This window comes from Mesoplodon densirostris, chromosome 13, assembly GCF_025265405.1.
Source record: "Mesoplodon densirostris isolate mMesDen1 chromosome 13, mMesDen1 primary haplotype, whole genome shotgun sequence".
Taxonomy (NCBI): Eukaryota; Metazoa; Chordata; class Mammalia; order Artiodactyla; family Ziphiidae; genus Mesoplodon; species Mesoplodon densirostris.
In genome coordinates, this window is record NC_082673.1 from 22,298,251 (window position 1) to 22,316,764 (window position 18,514).

The 18,514-nt window shown below is 33.3% G+C and overlaps 2 protein-coding genes across 5 annotated transcripts in view; one reads left to right on the forward strand and one right to left on the reverse strand.

Annotated features, from left to right (window-relative positions):
* ZC2HC1A (zinc finger C2HC-type containing 1A) overlaps positions 1 to 1,013 on the forward strand; it is an 82,633-nt gene extending 81,620 nt beyond the window's left edge. Inside the window, exon 9 of the mRNA XM_060115622.1 lies at positions 782 to 1,013. Within this exon, the coding sequence (XP_059971605.1) occupies positions 782 to 851 (70 nt within the window). The 3' untranslated portion in view covers positions 852 to 1,013. The remainder of the gene's footprint in view (positions 1 to 781) is intronic.
* The window catches only part of IL7 (interleukin 7), a 49,058-nt gene that overhangs the window by 7,769 nt on the left and 22,775 nt on the right, over positions 1 to 18,514 (reverse strand). The window lies entirely within an intron of this gene.

Genomic DNA, 18,514 nt, shown 5'->3' on the forward strand with positions numbered 1-18,514 from the left:
AGCAGTAGATAAAATTCTCACTTAAAAGTTTGACTTAAAAGGTTGAATCCTATAAAGGTCACAATTATAGTTGACTAGTTGACTTTAGTGCATTTTATGAATAGATTTAACAAAGCATACATGAGTGCCAACTACAGTTGCTTTCTGAAATTGTCTCCATTTAAGCCCTGTGAGAAGGATGGCTCAGACTGAGATATGTAGAATCATGGAGTTGGAAAGAACCTTATGTACCTATCTTTTGATTTAACAAATAGTAGAGTTACGTTATCAGTAATAGTTTCTTACAGGCATCTTGACATATGTGAATATTTCTTCATATTTATTATGAATATGAAAGAAACAAGAGACAAGGCAAGATCACATTGACTGTGAACTCAGTATTTTCCAGTGTAAAACATTATGTTACATAAGTTGTTCCTAAGATACCCAATGTTCTTTTGATGTGTAGAATTGCATCTTCTTTCATTTTAGCATAGTTTTCTTCTATCTTTGAATTTTTTTCTAATGCATGCACAGCAGCCCCTTCCCCAGAAACACTAATTATATACACAGTTGATTTTCTATTTCACTTTTTTCTTTTATATATTTATCTTTGATTTTTTTTATGATTCAATTTTGTGTGGTTTTCTCCAACATGTCTTCCATATGTCTGTTCTAATGGGACACTCATGGTTACATGTGTTCTAAGTGAACTAATGTCTATTTACTGCCCATAAATGATTCTCATTGGCAGCTACATAACTGATAGCTGTCTCCTTTCTATTCTTCTTCTATTTTATAGGTCTGGGCCTAAGGACTGGGATTTTGATATGGAGAAGAAAGATTCAGTCTCGTGTCTTACTATTCTTTGAAAATGAACTTGGTCCCTACAGAAATATTTTCCATTTCTGATTATCACTATCATAGCACACACACGGCCCAAAGTCTTATGTCATATAAAGACTCATTTGGAGGACCTTTTGAAAAGTGAAACTTATTTTTAATGAAATCTGTAGCCTGTATGAAAATTGAAAAGGTCTGTATTGTTCTTGGAATCCTATTTCAAATGTTACAAATTTTACCATTAAGTAGCTTACCAGATTATTGTAAGAATTGGTAGTTAATTCCTTGCTTAAATTAAAAGTCATTCATTTATTCTTCAATCAAATACTTGTCGAAAATCTACCATGTGCCACATAGTAGTGGAGAGAGAACTGTGATCAAAATCACAGAGGGTTCCTTCCTTCAAGAAATTTACTGTCTGGTGGTAAAGACAGACATCAATCCAATAATCACAATCAAATCTCAAATTAATAATTGTTATGAATAAAAAGTATATGCTACCATAAAGCCTATAAAGAAGGATTTTACTTAGGAACCTCAGTAAAGCCTTCCCTAAGAAAGGAACACTTCAACTGAGATCTGAAGCATGAATAAACTAGAGAAAAAGAAAATAGAGAAAGAGTAAAGATGTAGAAAACAGCATGGATGGCTTCAGTTAAGTGGGAGGGAATAATGGCAGATAGGCTGCTGGATGAAAGAGAGCAAGGGAAAGCTGGTACATAGCTGAGAAAGCAAGATAAATTACCGGTTTCATACGAAAGAGATCTGGAGGAAACTAAATTATGCTGGGTCTTAAGGACACATTAAGGAGCTTTGTCTTGATCCTAAAATCAATAATTAATGACTAAATACCTTTTTCAAAGATCATATTAATAGCAGCATGGTAAATGGTTTGGAAAGGTTCAAGAAAGTATGTGTGTGCATCTTTAGCAGACTATTACATAGTGCTTGAAATAATGGTTTATTGAACTTGGTGGTGGGAAAGAATGTAGAAATAGGTGAATAGACTTGAGAAATATTTAAAAAGCAAATATAACACTATTTGAGAATTAAAGTTAAGGAAGATTGACAGACCAGGGATGATTTCTGGGTTTCTGGTGTATGCAGCAGGATGTACTGTGTTGCCATTCACTGAGATAGGGAATAGTAGTAGAGATGGTGTGAATAAAATATGTTTGGTTTTAAACAGATGAAGTTTGAGTTGACATTCAGAGATCCAAGAACATACATAAAGAAGCCAGAAAGTTAGAAAATCTGGGGAATAGACTGTTTTAAGAAGGTGGTGATCCATAATGTACAAGGCCAACTGAAAATGCAAGTTGTCTTTTACAAAATCTATTCACATAAAGAAAGCAAAACTAAATTAAAAAACAGCTGATAATAGATGGTAAAATGAAGTATTAAGCAGATATGTTATTTGTTTTGAGATAATATAAGCAAGAGCATAAGCTTATAATAAAACATGCTTATAATAAAAATATTTCAAAAGAAAAAGGTGTTATATATAAGCATATATTCAAATGTATATGCATATGCACAAGCATGAACATATGTATAAGAATTGACTAATTAATCTTCACTTAACTTGCTGGGATAATCAATATTCTACTCCTTCTGTAAAACATATTGACTAATGCTCACAGTATACCAAAGACTCCCAACTCCAGTTTCTGATATACTCATGTGTTTTTGCATTCACAATTGGAGTTGCATATTTACTAAGTAAATTCCTAAACACTAAGTTATACTTATTATTTAATTAGATCACTTAATTAAATACTATATAAATCAAAGAATATTAGAATGAAAATATAGTTGTGTGTAGGACTTCCAGTTTCTAGTCTGGGAGGTAAGGAGCTTAGAAGTCACCATTCCATCATAACAACAAGTAAAATGCTGAACAAACTGAAGAATCAGCAATTATATATCTTCTTATATCTTTCAGAGAAGTGAGGTCACAGGGTAAACTGCCTCCCCAAATATTGGAGAAACAGACAGCTGATGCAATAATTACAATTTATAGAACCAGAAACCCAGGAGCAGAAACCTCCATGTGAACCAGTGCTGGGATAGAAAAACCTGAACTGTAATTGATGAATTACTGGAAGCTCAGAATGGACAAGTCTTAGAGTTAAAATTCCAAGGGGACCTACCACTGGAGGTCCCCCTTTGCTCACACTTTTTCTGAGCTTTACTTACAGGAGTTCTATGAGGTCCTCACAGTGAATATGAGAAAAATCCCCATGTGCTTCTGGCAGAGAGAGGGAAAAAGCATTGATTTTGAAATATGCCAGAGTGTTATGTTATTCTTAACAAGGCCTCCCCTTATGAGAACCTAACCTGCTGGAATTTTATCAGAGCCTAACTTATCTGGGGTAAGGGAAATACCCAACTCCAGTCCTTGCTAGACATCCTTTCTCACCTAAGTGGGGAGGTATTGAGAAGCATCTGGTAAAGTTTACCAGAAGCACTGATAACGTTTACAATCCAGGGGCACAGACTCATCAAAAGACTGAGACCTAATCAAAGGACTATAGAAAGCTTCCCATCTCCCCACACCTTCTCACTATATTACTAAAAACCCATTTACCACAGGTTTATTTATGCAGAACATCATGTCCACCTTCCAACAAAAAATTACGAAGCATACTAAAAGGCAAAAAACACAATTTGAAGAGACAGAGCAAGCATCAGAACCAGAGATAGATACGGCAGTGATGTTGAAATTATCTGACTGGGATTTTTTTTTTTTTTTTCGTTACGTGGGCCTCTCACTGCCGTGGCCCCTCCTGTTGCAGAGCACAGGCTCCGGATGTGCAGGCCCAGCGGCCATGGCCCACGGGTCCAGCCGCTCCGCAGCACGTAGGATCTTCCCGGACCGGGGCACGAACCCGTGTCCCCTGCATCGGCAGGCGGACTCCCAACCACTGTGCCACCAGGGAAGCCCCTGACTAGGAATTAAAAATATATATATATATTATTATGCTATGGCCTTTAATGGGAAAATATGCAGAAAAAATGGATAATGTAAACAGAGAGAGGGTAATTCTAAGAAAGAATCAAAAACAAATGCTAGAGATAAAAAGCACTGTAATGGAATTATGGGCTCTTTATTAAATTAGACATGGCTGAGGAAAGAATCTCTGAGCTTGAGCATATGACAATAGAACTTCCAAAACTGAAAAGAAAAAAGAAAAAATACCAGGGGAAAAAATGGGACAGAATATCTAAGACTGTGGACAACTACACACTGTGTAACATATGCATAGCAAGAATATCAGAAGAAAGAGAGAAAGGAACAGAAGCAATATTTGAAGAAATAATGGCTGAGAATTTTTCCCAAATCAATGCCAGACATCAAACCACACATACAGAAAGCTCACAGAACACCAAGCAGTATAAATGCCCCAAGTCATATACCTAGGCATATAATATTCAAACTTTAGAAAATCAAAGATAAAGAAAACATCTTGAAAGAAGCCACAGGGGTCAGTGGGGGAAACTTACTTACAGAAAAGCAAAGATAAAAATTGCATCCAATTTATCTTCTGAAATCATTCAAACAAGAAAAAAGTGAGGTGAAATATTTAAAATATTGAGAGAAAAAACCACCAACCTAGAGTTCTGTACCCTGAGAAATTAGTCTTCAAAGGGAAAAAAAGAAATAAAGACTTTCTCAAACAAAAATTGAGGTAATTTTTTGCCAGTAGAACTGCCTTGAAAGGAATGTTAAAAAAAAACTTCTTTAGAGAGAAGAGAAATGATACAGATCAGAAACTCAGAGCTACATAGAAAAAGGAAGAGCATCAGAGAATGAATAAATGAAGAAAAAAATAAAAACTTTTATCTTCTTATTCTGAATTGGCCTAACACTTTGATTAATATAATAATGGCAACAATGCATTTAACTATATATAATTTGATTATATCTATACATATATACACATATATATAAAATACATGCTTATATATAAGTGAAATCAATGAAGCAGTGATATGAGAGACAGGAGGAAAGAAAAGAGGAATTATTAGGAATATTTTATTATTTTAAGGTACTTGTACTACTTGTGAAGTGGCACAGAGTTATTTCAAAGTGGACTTGGATTAGTTGCAAATATATATGCCAAACTCTAGGGTAACCACTAATAAAAGTTTAAAAAGAAGTGTAATTGTTATGCTAAGAAAGGACAGAAATGGAATCATATAAAATGTCACAACCATAAAAGACAACTAAAATGTGAAGACAAAAATAGGAACAAAGAATAAGAGCAACAAATAGAAAAAAGTAAAAAACATACAGTAGATATTGGTCCAACTATATCAATAATCACTTTAAAATGTCAACAGTCTAAATACACCAATTAAAAGACAGAGATTGTCAGAGTGGGTCAAAAAAACACAACTTAATTATATATTTTCTATAAAAAAACTACTTTTAATATAGACACATATAGATTAAATGTAAAATGAAGAAATATATACCATGCTAACATTAATAAAATGAAAGCAGGGTAGCTATATTAATTTTAAACAGAGCCAACTTCAGAGCAAGGAAAGTTATCAGGATGAAATGGACATTACATAATGATAATGGAGACAATTGTCCAAGAAGATATGACAATTCTTAATGTGTACTCGGCTAACAACAAAGAGTCTAAATACATGAGGGAAAACTGATAGAATACTAAGAGAAATAGATGAATTCACTATTATAGTTGAAAACTTTAATATCTTTCTATCATAAATGGACAGATCCAGCAGGCAGAAAATCAGTAAGAACATATTTGAACTTGACAGAAGAATCAATTAACTCTATATAGTTGGCATGCATAGACAACTTCATACTTCATCCAACAACAGCAGATTACATAGTTTTCTCAAGAACACATAGAATAGTCTCCAAAAGAGAGCAAATTATGGGCCATAAATTGAATCTTAACAAATTAAAAAAAATAGAAATCATATAATATCTGCTATTAGATCACAATAGAATCAAACTAGAAATCAATAACAGAAAGACAGCTGGGACATCCCAAAGTATTTGGAGATTAAACAATACACTTTGAAGTTATATGTGGATTGAAGAAGAAATTTCAAGAGAAATTTTCAAATATTTGAAATAAATAAAAATATAACATTGAAATCTGTGGGATGCAGTGAAAGCAGTGCTTAGAGGGAAATTTATAGTATTGACTGCATGTGTTAAATAAGGAAAGTATCTAAAATCAATAATCTAAGCTTCCACCTTAGGAAACTACAAAAGAAGAGAAAATTAAATCCAAAGTAAGCAAAAGCCAAAAAAAAAAGTAATAATAAAAGTTAAAGCAGAGATCAATTAAATTAAAAACAGGAAATCAATAAACTCAACAAAACAAAAAACTTCTCCTTTAGAAATATAAATAAAATTGATAAACCTTAACCAGATTAACTAAGAAAAAAAAAACGACACAAATTTCCTAATATCAAAAATGAAAGGGCTTCCATGGTGGCGCAGTGGTTGAGAGTCCGCCTGCCGATGCAGGGGACATGGGTTCGTGCCCCGATCCCGGAAGATCCCACATGCCGCGGAGCGGCTGGGCCCGCGAGCCATGGCCGCGGAGCCTGTGTGTCCGGAGCCTGTGCTCCGCAACGGGAGAGGCCACAGCAGTGAGAGGCCCGCGTACAGCAAAAAAAAAAAAAAAAAATGAAAGAGGGGACATCATTACAGATCCCATGAACATTAACAAGTATAATAGATACTCTAGACAATAATTGATAATCTAGATGAAATTGACCAATTCCTTAAAAGACACAATCTGCCAAAATTTACCAAGAAATAGGCAATCTGAATAGGCTTATATCTATAAAAGCAGTTCAATCAATTGTCAATAAGCTTACAAAACAGAAGCACCAGGCCCAGATGGATTCTCTGATTATTTCTATCAAACTCTTAAGGAAGAAATCATAGCTATTGTCTATAATCTCTTCCAGAAGAAAGAAGCAGAGGGAATACTTCCTATCTTGTTCTATGAGGCCAGGCTTACCCTAATACCAAAACCAAATGAAGACAGTACAAGAAAAGAAAACCACAGATCAATCTATCTTGTGAAAATAGATGCAAAAATCCTCAACAAAATATAAAAAATTGAATCCAACAATGTATAAAATAATTATACACCATAACCAAGTGATATTCACCCGTATATGTAAGACTGGTTCAACATTCAAAAAAATCAAAGAATGTAATCTATCACTTTAAGAGGGTAAAGAAGAAAAATCACATGATCAAATTAATAGATGCAGAAAAAAACAGTTGACAAAATCCAACATCATTCATTAAAAAAAAAAAACCATGGAAAACAAAACAAAAAATATCTCTCTGTAAACAAGGACTAGAGGGAAACTTCCCCAGCTTGATAAAGAGCATCTACATAATCCTATAGCTAATAGCATACTTAATGGTGAGAAACTCAGAACTTTCCTATGATTAGAACAAGGAAAAGATGTCCCTCTCACCATTGCTTATCAACATTGTATGAAAAAACCTAGGTGATTCAATATGATAAGAAACGGAAAAAAAAGATATAAAAATTAAGAAGGATGAAATATAACTGTCTTTTTTACTAGGTGACATTGTAATTTATGCAGACAATCCTAAAGAATCAACGGGAAAAAAAAAAAACCCTCCTGGAACTAACAAATGATTATGCAAGGTTGCAGTATATACAAAGTTAGACAAAAGTTAATAGTTTTGTTCTATACCAGCAATGAACAAATGGAATTTGAAATTAAAAACACAACACTGTTTAGAGTACTTAGGTATAAATGTAACAAAATATGTACATGATCTTTATGAGGAAAACTACACAACTCTGGTGAAAGATCCAAGGAGACCTAAATAAATGGAAAGATGGTCCATGTTCATGAATTGGAAGACTCAACGTTGTCAAGATGTTTGTTATCCCAACTTCACCTATAGATTTATCATAATCTCAAAAAGCTCAGCAAGTTATTTTGTGATATCAAATAACCTGATTATAAAACTTATATGGAGAGGCAAGGAGAGGACTTGTTTACTAAGGTTGTTCATACAGACAGGTGGGGAATCAACAGAAGATTAACATTCTATCATTTAATGACTGCATTTCTGATTAGCCTTACATCCACAGTGACTGATTTCTTAAGAACTTAAATGTTTTTAAATATCATTTAATATCAGCATTCCAGCCAGAGGTGATTTTACCTAGACAAGGTGAATACCGAGATAAGAGTGTAACATTCTCTTGCCACCTAGGGTCCCATAAAGTGGCCTAGCATATATTGAAAACATAGATTCCTGCCTTAGCTATATCAAACCTCAGACATTTTAAAAAATTGAGACATAATTGACATATAACATTTGTTTCAGGTGTTTAACAATAATTTGATATTTTTATACATTGCAAAATGATCACCACAATCAGCCTAGTTTGATAAGTTTAGTTAGCATCCATCACTACACATAGTTACAATTTTTATCTTGTGATGAGAACTTTTGAGGTTTAATCTATTAGCAATTTTCAAAATATACAATACAGTATTATTAACTGTAGTCACTGTGCTGTACATTACACCCCCAAGACATAATTCCCAGTTTTCTGGGATCATTCTGGATTATGCCAGAATTATAACCTGTTTGGTTAGCTCCCCCTTGCATTCTTAAAAGTGTTTCAGTTTGGGCAATAATGTATTTTCTTACCCTATTTGTACTATGGTGTTTTGATTTTGGTTTGCATGACATGGTTTTCCTATCTTTTAACTTTTTAAATTAGTTTGAACATAAAAATATTTTAATGTCATATATATTACCTGCTTATCATTATTCAAACAATACTGAGATATATAATGAAAACCTTAATATTTGTCTCCACTGCCCCCACTAGAATCACATACCTGAGGTGATTCATATTAGCAGTTTGATAAGAATACTCTTCTTGCTCAAAAAACCTATGCATATGTGTAATGTACATACATGCATACAAAATTCACACATATACATGCATATATAGGGATTATGAAGGCACTTTCCTTTACCATTTAAAAATATAGGATCATAATATATACATTACTCTTCAACTTGTTTTGTATTATTTTTACTTTATATTATGATCATCATTCTACATCAAACATATCTAGAACAGCTTTTTTTAAATAACTACATAATATTCTACAGTAAGTGTATTCCAAGGTTTATTCAACACTTCTCTTATTGATGAAAAAAGTCAATATTTGCTCCAACAAACAATGCTACAATAGACATCTTTGTATGTGTGTTTATATATTTGTATGTTTATATTATCTCCTTTTATATTAATGTTTGCATTTTTGTAGAATTGGTTCCCATAATTGAGACTTGCTGAAGGAAATGGTATGTTCATTTAAAAATCATTATGTTCAGTAAAACTGATTCATGCTTCCACCAGCAAATAAGGGAGCCCATTTTGTCAAATCCTTGTCAGCACCAGATGTCATAAGCCTTTCACAATTTTACCAGTCCTGATATGTGAAAATTTGTGCCTCATTATAGCTTAAATTTTCATTTCCATGACTACTAGAGAATAAGCACCATTTCATGTTAATTGACAGTTTGCATTTCCTTTTCTATGAATAGCCTGTTCTTAACAATTTTCTTAGGTTGTCTGTCTTTTACTGATCAGTTTCTACATTTTATATAAGGAATTTTTATAAAGTTTCTGTGTTTTGTTTCAGATGTATTTCTTACATAATGCATATTTTTTATACAATTGGTTTTAAGTTCAGAGATTAAAATAATTCATATTTATTATCAGATATTCTTTACTATTTCTTTATGCTCCTTTTCATTTGTTTTTTAATTTTGGTATATTGTTGGCTTTAACATTTATTCTTTGTTATGAATAACTATGCTCTGATATTCAAGAAATGGGGGAGATATTTAATAGCTAAAATGTTTTCTACTAAATTTTATGCTAAAATTCTAAGGTGAATATACAGTACTATTAATTAACAACTATAAGTTAATTAATCAAAGCTCTGAGGCTACCAAAGTGTGATTATGTTATTTCCAGTCCTTCCTATGACCAAGAGTAGCCAAAGTAAAGCAATTCTAATGAAATTTATTGTCATTTTGTTTCTCATTTAACTTACATTCATAAAATAGTATGTTTTATACTGCATGTCTCCATAGTACATAAACAATAGCAGAAATAGAAAGTTAAGTGCTTTAACAATTAATATTGATGGCCATTCTGTAGAGAACAGTCCAGGAATAAAAGCAAAAAACACCAGTCCAAAAATAACATTGAAAATGACTATATTATCAAATATAGTGTGTCAAAATAATATAATAAAAGTACCCTCAATATGCTTTTTATGCAGAAAAGTTAGAAAAGAAAATTTGTTAATGTGAATTTCAACTTGTGAAAATACCTCTAGAGAATTTCTTTGATTAGGCACAATTATAAAAAAGTCAATCATACAAAATACTATATATAAAATAGATAAACAACAAGGTCCTACTATATGGCACAGAGAATATATTCAATATCTTGTAATAACCTGTAGTGAAAAAGAATATGAAAAAAATATATATATATATATGTATAATGGAATTGCTTTACTGTACACCAGAAACTAATGCAACACTATAAATCAACTGTACTTCAATAAAAAAAAAATTTAAAGTCAATCCAGCAAAATTCATTAGAAACTCTTATAGTGTTATGAATATGAAACAAAGGGGGATACCACAAAAGGGTAATGAATAAATCTTAGTTTTAAACCCATTTTTTTATCTTGTGTAAAATTGTATATGCCTTGCATGTCTTTTCTCGAAGTGAATATATTTGCTATATTTATGGGATGACTCTCCAGTGTTAACAACACCCCTTAGATACATAACTTGATATTTTACTCATTTGTGTTAATCAAGGTGTGGCTAGGTAAGCCTGGGGATAAGAAACCATGTTCCAGGACTGGTATTATTCAGCAACTGGCAGATTTTCCTAGATATCAATGTTCATGTCAAATAGAAACACTGAATAATTACTGAAACCTGGCAGCATATTCACCTATAGCTGGTGTTGTGCCACAGATCAAGAAGTTGTGCATATCTACTCTGGATGTGTAGGAATGTTATTATGAGACATATATAAAAGTTTCATACAGGGCATCCGTTCTCTGTTTCTTCTAAATAGACTGTAGTCCTACATCAGTGCAATGGGAAGAACACTGAAACTGAGGTGTGGATAACTCCATCTTAACATTTCCACTATTTGCATTAAATAATTTTTCAGCAGTAATGGACTTCAGAGATTATGCAAGCCAAATTTCTAATCTTATGAATTAGAAAAGTAAGGCACAACAGCAGTTAACTTACTTGTCCAAAGTCTCAAAGCCAAAGTGGCAAAGCTGGGACTCTGACCCAAACATTTTCATTCCAGAACAGTAGACCTATAACACCATGATGACATATGGTAGCCTCTCCTTGAATTTCCTCATCTGCAAAACTGAGTTCATTGAACTTGAGCAGTAGTTTTCATACAGGATTACCCCAGGTAATCCTGGTGTTCCACAGGATGACTTGGGTGCCCTTATAAATAGGCATGAGATGATGCATAATAGTCAAGTTTCAGGGCCTCACTGGAGTTCTATGTAGGGGTCATTTGAAAAAAGAAATTTCATGGATAAATAAACATTTGAAAACACAGTTATTAATGATTTATTTCCAAGTTCTAGAGATGCAAAATCGTCATGCATAAGTTTGAAGTTCAATAGAATTTCACCCTGATAAATCAAGCAATTTATAGTCTCCTCTTTTTCTCTCCAGCTGCTGGGGGTATTTCATCCCACTACTCCTTTTGGGCACTTTGCTCTAAGAACTCCATCCACTCACTTAGTATTTACTACTTTTTATTTACTTGTTTCTGGTGAAAGAACTACATTTCATCAGTTTTTAAGTTTTCCATTGTATCTTCATAAAATCAAAGTGTTACTGCTTGATTGACAGTATCAATATCACACATTCCCAAACTTTCAGAGGACATCCACTGTCATATGTAAACTCTGAATACTGAAATAACCATCTTTCTGAATGTTTCTCATCTCTAATTTATTTTATATGAGCCATATGAATTATCTTTCTAAAGCCCAGATCTAATTCTACCATTATGAAGTTTAAAAAGCCATCAATGGCTCCCTATTACCTAGTCCTAGAAAATCAAGTTCACATTCCTCACGTTGCCACACAAGGCCTTCCAAGATCTGATCACAGTCTAACTTCCAAACTTTATACACTCACATCTCAACCAAAGCTCAAGCCACATAGGCCATTGACCGTTAAAGGCAACTCTCCAACTCCCATACTTAATAAGTTTCTGTCTCTAAATATTTTTATCTTTAATATCAGCATTATCCCTTTGTGTTGTAATTCTTTATTTAAAAGTTTGTCTTTCCTTCAAAACTGTGATCTTACAGGCCTGGGACTTTGTCTCGTAGACTGGTCTTTTTTATACTCCTGTTCAATATCTAACAGCTTACAAACAAGGGATTAATTTCCAAAATATACAAACAGCTCATATAGCTTAACATCAAAAAACAAACAACCCAATCAAAAAATGGGCAGAAGATCTAAAAAGACATTTCTCTAAAGAAGACATACAGGTGGCCAACAGGCACATGAAAAGATGCTCAATTTCACTAATTATTAGAGAAATGCAAATCGAAACCACAATGACCTCACACGAGTCAGAACGGTCACCATTAAAAAGTCCACAAATAATAAATGCTGAAGAGAGTGTGGAGAAAAGGGAACCCTCCTATACTGTTGTGGGAATGTAAATTGGTGTAGCCACCGAGGAGAACAATATGGAGGCTTCAGAAAAAACTAAAAATAGAACTACCATACGATCCAGCCACTCCTGGGCATGTATCTGGAGAAAACTCTTAATTCGAAAAGATACATGCACCCCAGTGTTCATAGTAACACTATTTACAATAGCCAAGACATGGAAGCAACCTAAATGCCCATCAACAGATGAATGGATAAAGAAGATGTAGTATATATATATATATAATGGACTATCATTCAGCCATAGAAGAGAATGAAATAATTCCATCTGCAGCAACAGGGATGAACCTAGAGATTATCATATTAAGTGAAGTCAGACAAGACAAATATCACATATCACTTATACATGGAATCTTTAAAAATGCTACAAATGAACTTATTTACAAAACAGAAATATACTCACAGATATAGAAAACAAACTTATGGTTACCAGAGGGGATGGGGGGAGGGGAGGAGAGATAAATTAGGAGTTTGGGATTAACATATACACACTACTATATATAAAATAGATAACGAACAAGGACCTACTGTATAGAACCGGGAACTATACACAATATCTTGTAATAACCCATAATGGAAAAGAATCTGAAAAAGAATGTATATATATATATATATATATATATATATATATATGTATAACTGAAAAAAATTAACAACTTGCAGGTAATGACTAGCAGACATTTTGTAGATGCATACAAAATTGCATTAAAACCTGGACTCCAATCTTACTTCCTTAAAACCTACCCATTTTTCAAAGTCCTATTAAAATTGTAATTCTCCACTCACTAGAGTTCTTAGAGAGAGTGCATATCATACATCTTTGAATTGGCAGATTATAATCGGCAGATGCTTAGTAAATGCTAAACTGAACTATTAAGGAACAGAAGTTAAGATTTTACAGAGATCTAGAAAAATTCATTACAAATCTGCCAACGTATGCACAATGATCATTTTAGGAGATTTTAATCACTCATCTGTCTTAAGGTTAATATGCAGTAATGGTTACATATTATGTCATAAGCATGGCAATCAGCAATTAACAAATGAGCCAAATATAAAATTCTAATCAGCGGTACTTTTATATTCTATTCTCTAACTGCCTTACTACTTGCCTAAACTTTATATATCACTGTCCAACTATAGGACTCATAGGATTTTATGAATGAGAGAAAATGAGTGGCCAAGTACTAGACTGAATCTATTTAAAGATTCTGGTGAGCTGAAGTGTGATGGTCACGGGTAGAACAAAGATAGAGATTTACTGAAGAAAAATGTCAAGGAAAGCAATATAACCAAGCATGGTAGACCAAACTATCATACAGAGTCACAAGGGAGTGCTTTATTCTGAAAGCAAAACTATAAACAATGCCTGGTCCAGCAACAATAAGCAAGACATTAGGTAAGTTATATGTGCATGTATTGGTAGCACATAAACCAAGAGTGGTAAGAAGTCATGAGTATAGCTAGTATGGTAAAAACTGTAAGTCATGTAATAAATTTTACAATGTCACTCATGTACATTAATATCTTTACACTATAATTTAAAAATGACATTTCAAGTTTTTTATATAAATATAGTAAAGTATGTGCATTCAGTCAATAACTGTTTTTGAGGGGTCTACTCTGTGCTAGGTAATATTCTAGTTTCTGGGGGAGAGTGATTGACAAGAGAGTCTCTGTCCTCACAAATAAGAAAATTTCAGATAATAGCAAGAAGTATGAGGAAAATGAAAGAATATAAGACATTGCAGGGAGAGGAGAGGCCACTCTCATTCTAGAAGGAAGTGAATTTTATGCTCATCAATTCACCTTTCACCGCAGTCTGCATTTTTCTTTTAGTTGGTTGGATTTTGTGGCTACTGTAGTAGTTTTTTTCTTCTTCTTTAAGAAAAGGCTCATGAGTTCTCTGTCCCCTACATTTTGACATGGATGCATAATTTTCTACCCATGCACTTTATACTTAAACAATAACTTGGCTAGGTATAAAATTCTTCAAGTCACGTTTTATTTCCCTCGAAATTTTGTGGCTATTATTCCATTATCTTTTGTATTTAGGTGTGGAAAATCTGAAGCCACTTTGATCACCACCCCCTCCCGCCCCAGGATGATGTGCCGTTTCTACCTGAACGCTTGAATCATTCTTCTTTTATCTTGAAGTTCAGTCATGCTACCATGATATAATGTACTGACAATCATTTTATATTAATTTTTAAATAGTATATGATATTCCCCTTTGTTAATTCCATTGTTTCAGTCATTTGGAGGAAAATTTTCCCCTGTCACAGATTATTTTACTTTTCCATTTGAGGGTTATATTTTGTAGGAACATTTATCTATAAATTGTCTTATTACTGTCCCTGGTATTTCTATACAGTTGCCCTGTTGTTTTCATCTGAAATTTACAGTGGCCCACTCTGTGCTAATATTTATTCTCTACTCCTTATCTCGTGACGCTCTTCTCACCTACCAGACAACATTGTCTTTTCTCAGCACTTCTAAATGAGGACATGGTATTGTCTCTTCTATCTGCTCTTATGAAGCCTAGAAACACAGGGTGTATGCATAGGGTGTGTGAGGGTGGTAGTAAAGCAGGGGAATGCAAGAAGGCAAAGTTATTGTCAGTTGTATTGGTGAACAAGGACTGTGCTCCTTTTTTAACAATTTATTTTTTTAAGTTCATTGTGGGGTTTGATGAGCTGCCTTTCTTGGTAAGAGAGTGGTCACTTGGTCTTCAAGATTTCCTTCCAGTTAAGTGTGAAGTGTTTTGCTTTTGACAGAGACTATGATATTCAGGGTCATTTGCCCACTTCACTTGCCTTTCTCCAACAGACATGTCCACTGCCTCTCTCCAAGGTGGAGTACTACTGAGATCTGTTTCAGAATTTTACCCACTGTTGTTACCATCTATATAAGTTTTCTAAGACTGCCATAACAAATGTCCGCAATCTGGGTGACTTAAAACAATAGAAATTCATTCTCTCACAGTTCTGGAAGCCAAAGTTTGAAATCAAAGTGTTGACAGAATTCCATGCCTCTCTCTTAGTTTTAGGAGGCTGCTGGTGTTCCTTAGCTAGTAACTGCCTAACTCCGATTTCTGCCTCTGTCTTCACATGGCCTTTTCCTCTTTGTCTCTTTTCCCCGTTCTTCATTTCCAAGGACACTTGTCATTGGATTTAGGACCCACCTAATTCAGGACTATCTCATCTGGAGATTCTTAAATTAATTATATCTGAACAGACCCTTTTTCCACATCAGGTCACATTCATAGGTTCTAGGTGCATATATCATTTGGAGTGCCACCACTCAATTCACTACACTATCTATATTATTATTTTTGGAGGGATGTCATTTTAGGAGATGCTGTTAGTCATGTGGGCTCTTGAAAGACTTTTCTCATTCTCGGGCTGCCAGCTTTCAATGACTTTTTTGCATAAAGTGTCTTTTACTTAGTTTGATTCTCTATTTTATACTTTTGTAAGGTTTTAGGTACCCAATTTTAGCTCATTTTAATGTGCTTCCATCTGTCATCTTACCCCACCAGTATATTTTACTTTATGAATAACAGGGATACATATACCTTTAGACTCTATTGTGTAATCATTAGAATAGTATGTTAAAGTCCATTATGAAGGTCAGAATCTATGTTATATCATTTCTTTGCTGTAATGAGTTGTTTTAAAAAGAGTATGATATGCCATCAAAATAGGTATGACATACTTCAGCAGATTGAGAGTACTCGTTATGTCATATCTTTTCAATTTTTCCAATTAAACTAATTCTATCTCTACTTGCTAAATTTGTAGAAATCTCTTTTTGGTCTCCTGAATTGTCCAAGAATACAGAGTTTGTTCAGTGAGAACAAACTAGGTTTCTTTCCAAATGCCATCTAGAGAAAACAAGATTATCTGATCGATTCACAGCTTTTGGTTTATGCTTTTCCTTTTTATTTTTTTTCAATTTTTTGTTGCAGCTAAAAGGTATCAACACAGAAAACCAGTGCAACATAGTTTGATGTTCTTGCTGGTCCAGATACCTGTACAATCTCCAACGGTGCACAGGTCTGAGTCCCAAATTTATAATTATCTAATTCATATTTATATGCCCAGCATTGTCTCCAAAGAGATCTGCAATGGCAGGGTTCTTGGATCTGAAATTGATGCCAATCCTTACACTCTTTTCCAGAGTAAACTTTTCCCAACAGGTATCTTGAACCTGGCGTTGAGCCCAGGTGACCAGTCAGTATTCCTTTCTCTCATGATGAATTCACCCTGTCAGTGAATATCAGTCAGGAACAATTCACTCTTTCATAAAGACAATCATGGGACCTCAAAAAATAAGAGGTTGGGTTCTTAACCACATTCTGCCCAGGAAACTATCTATGGAAATGTAATTATTTCCTCCTTAGCAACCAGTTGTGCATAAAAAAGCATATTGGACTTGTAGAATTTACGTCACCATAAAATAAGTATTACTAGTCTTCTTTTATTTTTAATTATTTTATTTTGCATCTTTTGGTAAAAAAAAAATAAACTGTACTTTCTTTTTAAATTGAATAGTTGATTTTCAATGCTCTGTTAGTTTCTGGTGTACAGCAAAGTGATTCATATATATATATATATATATATATATATATATATATATATATATATATATATATATATATATATATATATATATATACATATACATATATATACCTTATACCTTTTCATACTCTTTTCCATTATGGTTTATTACAGGATATTGAATATAGCTCCCTGTGCTATGCAGAGGACCTCGTTTACCTAAAAAAAGGACAAAGTTCACATATATCCCCTCCCCTCCATCCACAGTTTCCTCTATTATTGATGTCTTGCATTAGTGGCAGCTTTGTTACAATTCATGAATCAATATTGTTACATTATTATTAACTTAAGTTCATTGTTTACATTTGGGTTCACTCTTTGTGCTATAAAGTTCTATGGGTGTTGACAAATGTATGCCATGTGTCCACCATGAAAGTGTCATATTGAACAGTTTCACTGATTTAAAATTCTCCTATGCAGCACCTATTCTTTCCTCCCTCCCACCCTTCTCAATCCCTGGAACCGTTAACCTTTTTTCTTTCTCCATACTTTTGTCATTTCTAGAATGTCATATAGTTGGAATCACACAGCAGGTAGCCCTTTAACATTGGATTCTTTTGCACAATATGCATTTGAGATACTTCCATGTCCTTCTGTGGCTTGATAGTTCATTTCTTTTTATAACTGATTATATTCCATTGAATGGATATACCACATTTGTTTACCCATTTACCTGTTGAAGGACATCCTGGTTGTTTACATTTTGGGCAATTATAAATAAATAAAACTTCTATGAACATTAGCATGACAGTTGGGAAGAATTGACATCTTAACAATAGTGAGTCTTCCTATTGATAAATATGGAATATCTATTAACTTAGTTCTTTTTTATTTCTTTCATCAGAGTTTTATTGTTTTACTCATATATATATATATATATATAGTACTTATTTTGTTATTGTACTTATTTTTACCTGATTACTTCATTTTCATGCTAATGTAAATGGTGTTGTGTTTTTAATTTCAAATGACAATTGTTCATTACTGGTATATAGAAAGCAATAGTCCTTTGTAATTAACCTTGTATCTTTACCTTTCTATAATTGCTTATTAGTTCCAGGAGTTCTTTTGTTGATTCGTTTGGGTTTTTTTTAATCATGTCATCTAGAAAGAGAACACTTTTTTATTTCTTCTGTATGTATTTTACTTCTTTTTCTCATTTAATTAGATTAGCTATATTTCTCAAATGATGTTGATACGAGTGGTGAGAGGGTTACATTAT